The sequence below is a fragment of the Acartia tonsa genome, chromosome 4 (genome assembly GCF_053477335.1).
Source record: "Acartia tonsa isolate MP-2025a chromosome 4, ASM5347733v1, whole genome shotgun sequence".
Classification (NCBI taxonomy): Eukaryota; Metazoa; Arthropoda; class Copepoda; order Calanoida; family Acartiidae; genus Acartia; species Acartia tonsa.
In genome coordinates this window covers 5995462-6002911 of record NC_137263.1, presented here as the reverse complement: position 1 = coordinate 6002911, position 7450 = coordinate 5995462, and the positions used below count along the sequence as shown (strand labels likewise).

Genomic DNA, 7450 nt, shown 5'->3' with positions numbered 1-7450 from the left:
AACGGACATTCTGGTAATAATTATAGAGTTGCTACGCTTTCTAAATCGTACCTAACTACTACAGGAATCACCATGCAAAATTTGAAATTGATAGGACAATTCTAACATGTCTAAATTAATGAAAAAAGCTATCCATCTAAGACGTATGGACAGACCGACCCTAATTATAGAAAAGCTATGCTTTTCAAAACTATATTGTATAACAAATCTTAAATTTTGAAAAGGGATACCTAGTTGGTTTGGAAATGAAAATTCTGGTTTCTAGTAAAAATTGTTACAATATTATGCACTAGCAGCTACGCCCCTAGAGGCTCTGGGATGCTTGAGGAGGTGGAGTTGAATCCTAAAACTTATTTTAAAAAATTATAAAACATGGGGGAAGGGGTGGATTTTTTTCTAGGAGTGATTTCTCTTGGGAGGGTGATGGTACCCTCCACCAAAATAGTTATAAGCCTTCCGGGGACCTATGAGAAGCTACCCCAGTCAAACATGCATCATTTCTCCAAACAATTAAATGAAATCAGTATATGCCAGAAAGATGACAGGAATGTTTTTTTCATGAAAAAAATGAAAAGTAAATGACCAGCATTTATTTTTCATTTTTGTAATTTTCTGGAAAATGACCCGGCATTAAATTTTCATGTTTGACTTTTTCCAAATTATGCCAAGAATCTTCATATCATTAAGAGATGAAAAATAAATGCTGGTCATTTCCTTTTCATTTTTTCATGAAAAAAACATTCCTGTCATCTTTTTTTCATCTAAATGCCTTTCATTTAATTTTCATGCCTTCCTTTTTTTCTAAATTACATGGTTAGAAAAAATCCTGCTAGAGGTCTCAAATTTTAATTTTAAAAGTGGAAAAAGTTAAGTAAAAATAAATTTAATTAAAATTGAGTAGGTAATTATTATGTTATAAGAAAATATGCCAAAAATATTTTTGAACATGTAAGGAATTTTTTTCATTCATTTAGAAGAAAGAAATCTTATTTGAATATTACAATTTCAATTAGTCATATAAATGTTTAAATTCAGTGTCTACTACAACACATTACTTATTTTAGTAATATCTTTGGCCATTATACTTAGGAACATGTGGCAAGTCCTTGAATGCTTCTTTAAATTTTATATTATTTCCGTGAAATGATGACCTGCCATGTAAATTTCATTTCTCTAAAAACATGACTGTCATTTAAAAGTCAGGTCTCCACAAAAATGACTATCATTTAAAATTCATTTCTATAATCATTGAAAACGGTGCCATTTTAGAAGGGAGTTGATACTGAAATATCCCTGACTTTCATTTTTCTGGCATGATGATTTTAAATGAATAGATTAGAGAAAAAGATGAAAATAAAATGATTTGAAATGAAATGTTAGCTGGCCTGGGACCCAGTTAGGGAGAACCCGATCGGTTCAGCAGTTAGCAAGATCCTACAGGACAGACAAAAAAGGTTATTACTTTATATAATAGGATAAAATAGTATGGTCCTTAGCTCCGCCACCAGCATCTAGGGACACTGCATTTCAAGACTTATATATAAAAAATAAATAGCCTTTAACTATTCCAGGACCATTGTGATTATCAAAATCTTAACCTACAGACAAAAAAACATTAATACTTTATTTAATAGGATGTGAAAAGATATTTAGTATAATAGACAACTGATGCTGGTGAATTCATAAAACTTAACATTTGCCATCAAAGATGTTTTAATTTGGTCTCAGACATATTTGATAGTGTGGCAACTGTTGAATTAACTAGAGCCGAGCGAGTTAACTTGCTCTACTCTCCATCACTATTCACTACCTTCCCGTAAATCAACTTCCCCGTCCACGACACGGTAACAACCCCCCTCCTTCTCACCTTTCCTCTATATTTTACCCCTTTTCCGTTCTTTTTCTCTATTTTTTTCTATGAAGCAACTAAATACTCCACGTAAATGCCTTGGACCCATACCCTTTTTTCCGGCTCTAAATTTAAAGTATATACATTAGAGAACCTCAGAATATGGCCATGTTCCGAGTATATAAACTAGACAAGAACATTGTAGGCTGGTAAGGAGTGGACATTGGACTATACATTGTGCGTGCTGGTACACGAAGTTACATAAAACAAAAAAAATAGTGACTTGATTGGTTGTTAAAACTTGAAGTTTCCACAAACTATTGCACCAATAATTTAAAAATAATAAATGGCAAATATATTTAATATCATTGGAATTATAAAATGTAACAACACTCTATCGTCCATTGTCTTATCCCTTCAGACCCGTGATTTTATTCAAGTCTTTGAAAATGCGTGGACCTTTTTTCAAGAACAATCGGGAGAGTATACCAAGTTGGACAATTTTATTATGCACGACTGGTTTCTGTACTCGAGTAAGATTAATTTCTGTGGTACCCTAGTGCACATACACACTGCCTTACAGTTAACATACATTTATCCTTTCAGTCCTTATCAACTCTCTCTCTCTCTCTCGCTCTCTTTCTTTGATTAACAGGTGGGAATGGAAAGCAAAGCAACTTATAATTGCGGAGCCGCTTCATGCCGATAAAACTGAATGAATCAGAATTACCTACCCTTCCTTCCTATTTATTTGCCATTTACATAGAGAAAGAAACAAGCATTTCGGTATTGGGGGGGGTGGGGGCCGAGGGATATTTAAAAATACGGAACTTGACCCAACCCCATGATCATCCCTCCTCTGATTGTGTCCTGTATGGAAAGTGTGACAATTACTGAAAGGGAAAGTGTCATTTAACTTCCTGGGGATTAAGACTTTGTTTTTAAGGCGGAAGTCTAAGGAACGAAGCATCTCTATACTAGTTTACTATTTTTACATCCTACTTAATAAAAGCAACGCTTGACAAAACTGACGGTCAGACAAACGAACAATGAAATATGTATGGGAACAAAACATTAAATCTAAAATTATCTATTTGAACTGAATTCCAAATAAATAAGAAAATTACATCGTAATGAATAAGAATGGATGTAGAATATATTATGACAGCTACTTAACTTTATTTGAGAATAAGAATCTGGTGTAAGATCCTAGTATTAATATATCCACGGGAATAAGCTTCCAAAAATTAAACAACAAAGCAACATCCAAAAGAAGCCAAGCTCTTGAATGTAAGATTAAAAACAATACAGCAAATGAAATTAAATAGGGTGCATAACAGACAGACAGATAGTACATAGTAAATAATGTTGCTCGGGGGTCATACGACACACAAAATTTAAGAAGTTTATCTTTGACAATACTTAAAAAAATGAGAAACGATAAACCGACGGACAATATGGGTTATGGAGTAAACGGGCTTTGGTCAGTAAAATTTTCGCAAAAAATTAAGCCTTCTATATTAATCATGTAGTCTAGAAATCAGGAAAATCAGCGTTGTGGAGCTGGAGCCGCAATATTTTTCCGGAGGTGGTATTTTCAGAGGCGGCTCTGCGGAGCCGCAACAAAATCAAACGGCTCCACATCACTAAGGAAAATTGGTATTATCCTCTTAGTAATTTCTTTTTCAATTTTGAAAATTTGAGTACATCCCCCCCCCCCCCCCCCGACAGCGAACTATGAACTCTGGCCACAGCGCTCGGCTCCCTAGCCGCAGCGCTCAGCCCCCTTGCCTGCCTAGCCGCAGCGCTCGACTCCCTATCCTAAAACCTAACCTAAAATAGTTGTTCGTCGTTGTCGGGGGGGTACTCAAATTTTCAAAATTGAAAAAAAAAAAAGAGGATAACGGCGAAAAATCTTTTCCTAAAAAGGCAGTCATCTATGTAGAATAGCAGTCGAGTATATAAAATTTTTAGCAAAATGAATTAAATGACCGTCAAAACATTACTGACTAAATAACGGGTAAGTATAAAAGTTTTTGGCGTTCTCCTCAATTTTTTTTTCAATTTTGAAAATTTGACTACCCCCCGACAACGAACAACTATTATAGGTTATATTAGGGGCTAGGGAGCCGAGCGCTGCGGCCAGAGTTGTTTGTTGTCAGGGGGAGGGGGTGAATATACAAATTTTCAAAATTAAAAAAATTTCTAAGAGGATAGATCATTACTGATAGACTGGCGGACCATGTAAATTATATATTGGTTTAAGCAATCTATCTTAAATAACAACCGAAAAAGGGGTAATTTCACAAAAGGCATTTGAACTTAATTTAGTGAACCGCATATTTTTTCCTGGTTAATTGGTTAAACTACATTTATATGGCATATATTTGAAAGAATTTAAAATTTCTACCACGTAGTTTTTAAAATATCAAGACTTCCATTAGCTAGCAAAAAATATGCGGTTCACTAAATTAAGTTCAAATGCATTTCGTGAAACTACCCCTTTACGTTTCCCCATTACCGTATCTAACGAACAGACATTTAAAATTATAGAGTTGCTTCACTACTGCATTTCTATGAAGCCCATCTGACCAAGACTAAAAAGCTTCCTATACTAGTATACACATGGTACATGGTATATAAAATTGGCATATAATCTCAATTTAAGAAGAAGTTGTGGTCCTTTATAGGACCGATATAACATTAAATCTGTAGAAGATTATCTTAAGCTCTTTCTCCTCTGATTCTCCTGGCGAGCTGGATATCCTTGGGCATGATGGTGACCCTCTTGGCATGGATGGCGCACAGGTTGGTGTCCTCAAAGAGACCAACCAGGTAAGCCTCGCTAGCCTCCTGCAGAGCCATGACAGCGCTGGACTGGAATCTGAGGTCAGTCTTGAAGTCCTGGGCAATCTCCCTGACCAGACGCTGGAAGGGAAGCTTGCGGATCAGAAGCTCAGTGGATTTCTGGTAACGTCTGATCTCACGGAGAGCAACGGTACCGGGTCTGTAACGGTGAGGCTTCTTAACGCCGCCGGTTGCGGGAGCTGATTTTCTGGCTGCTTTAGTGGCCAGCTGCTTGCGAGGGGCTTTTCCTCCAGTGGACTTGCGGGCGGTTTGTTTGGTACGAGCCATGATGTGCTGATTAAATTCAACTTGGTAATCCTATTCAATGGTTTAGTTTATATACTGTACCAATCACCTGCCAATTAAAAATAGGCGGAGATTTACATCAATTTATATTAGCTAAAAATGCCGAAAACGTTTAATAAAGGGTTGCGTGTGGGATTTGTAATAAGAGGTCTGTTATGGGCGTTCCCAAAAATAATTAAATCCAGCTTAAATGTTTAAGTAGGTGGAGACTTCAGGTGGTGAAAATGGACTATTTCAAACATATACAAAAAACGTTCTGAAATTTGCAATACAAAAATTAACGATATCAGTTTTCATTTAAAACTGATGTCTTTTTAAAATGAAAAAAGACAACGTTTCTTTCATATACAAACATGTAAATCCCATAGAATATATAGAAATTTTTTAATGCAACAATCTCGTATTCAATGCGTAAATGGCAATTAGAATCCGAATTTTGTTATGAAATTTGGCATGACTAATCATTGGTAGGTCTATTTTCCCAATATCGTACAAAAAAATGGAATTATAACTGCTAACGGCTCAGCCATTAAGCCAATTTTTGGCTATTTTCAGGGCAAATACGTCACAAGCCCATCTACACATAATACTTTTTGCCGCTTCTAGACGTTTTCAACCATTTTTTGCCGGAAGCCGCTGGTACTAGAAATCTAAAAAATTGGCTTTTGGTATCATTTCACATGAGTTAAAGCAAAAATGTTTCAAACAGTTGATTATTACGTAATTTATGATAGATTAATAAGTTGAAAATGCGGAAGAAAATGGCCGAAAATTATGGTAGAAAAAGACGTGAAACAAGGATGACAACATCCATAAGTAGCGAAGTATAAAATCTATTATGAAATAGACAAACAGCCAAAGTGAGTTATAGAGCAGATTATCTGTTATCATAACATGAGAAAAAAGAGAATATCCAAAAACTAAAATCATGAAACCTTAAAAAAACAAGGTTTATGTCTTTGACTATTGTAAAATGAAAACCCACTAAAAAGTTGCATAAATGTAGTCAGAGTACCTAATTATGGTGCATAATGCAGGAAATATTAACAAGGCATGTAAACCTATGAAGGAGCCGAGAAAATCATTTGTATAAAGTAAAAGCGGCTAAAAAGTAGTCCGAACGCTGTGGTTTTATACTTTATTATGCTTCATATTGATGAGAATGATGCCAAGAAGTTTCAGACTTCTATCTTATATGGGGACCGAAAAAATTATGTTTTCCAAAAAACGTTTTAGACAGACTGAACTATCAAATTATAAAATAGCTTCGCTAAAAGTACCTAAACAAACAAATCAGACACGACATACGTTTTTATGCCTTTTGAAAGAAAAAAGGATGAGAAAATTAATCAGTAGCCTTAATGATATTTAAAGAGTAATTCGAATTAGAGTAGCTTCGCTATTAATAACTTAAACAATGATGACAACAGTCATAAGTAGAGAAGCATCCAAAAAATCATTGATTGACAAAAAGTGAAATATGAATCAAATATTCAGTGAGAAGAAAAAGAAAGAAGTGCATAAGAATAAAAGATATTAGGAATGATAATAATCACGAAACCTTCGATACTGGGTGCTTTGCGAGACAAGGTATCCTAAAAAAAATTAGCTAAATAACTTAAATAGAGAATTATACAGAAAATACATGAAAAATATAAATCTTAAATCTATGAACTCAAAAATTCCTTAGAACGACGTGAAATTAAATTCTGATACCAATACTCACAAATATAAAATCGGACCCTAAACACCAAAGATTTAATGAAATCGATAAAAAGTAAAAAACGACTAAAACGATGCTTAAAAGCGGTCGTACATCCAATGTATATAATATACTTAATGTGCTCTACAATACCGCGAATCTTGTAAGTTGTCAAGTGAAATCAAAGTTCTAGCTTTAATAACGGATGCGTTAATATCATTTCCTCCATTGCGTAACTGACTGACGAATGAACATAGTGAATCATAGAGTAGATTCGCTACTTAATATTACTGCATGTCCTCTCATGTACACTTATGTCTTGCAGTAACACATCCAACTAATTCAATTGGCAGTTTGACATCATATTTTTAAATAGAACGATTGAAAAAATGAAAATAAGATAAATATAGTACCGATATTAATAAGGGAGGGAAGAAGACTGAGCAAAAGTTGATAAACATCTTGTATCTTAATTTGGATTTTCTAAGTTTTTTTTTATTCCCTAGTTAAATCATTACCTATTGTCATAGAAAGGGAGGAGACGGTTGCGCTAAAAATCCGTAAAGATTGTGAGTTTTAAGCTAAAAACAGTAGTAGAACGATAAGAATTTAAGTTAATTTAAATTTTTTGTTTTGTTTATAGTTCTTTTCCATAAGAAATACACATATTTAGTGAATATTACCGTTCTACTACTATTTTTAAGCCCTAAAACGCACACATTTACGGATTTTTAGCGCAACCTACT

The 7450-nt window shown here is 34.4% G+C and overlaps 1 protein-coding gene across 1 annotated transcript; it reads right to left on the bottom strand.

The window, feature by feature from the left end:
• Positions 1–4558: 4558 nt before the first annotated feature.
• On the bottom strand, positions 4559–5042 carry LOC145318199 (histone H3). The gene has a single exon (XM_080159540.1). It carries the CDS (start codon positions 4982–4984, stop codon positions 4574–4576), a length of 411 nt encoding a protein of 136 aa, XP_080015666.1. The 5' UTR covers positions 4985–5042; the 3' UTR covers positions 4559–4573.
• Between the last annotated feature and the right edge of the window lie 2408 nt (positions 5043–7450).

Bases quoted from the DNA above. Each gene is read 5' to 3' on its own strand.
- LOC145318199 (XM_080159540.1), bottom strand. From the start codon at position 4,984: ATGGCTCGTACCAAACAAACCGCCCGCAAGTCCACTGGAGGAAAAGCC.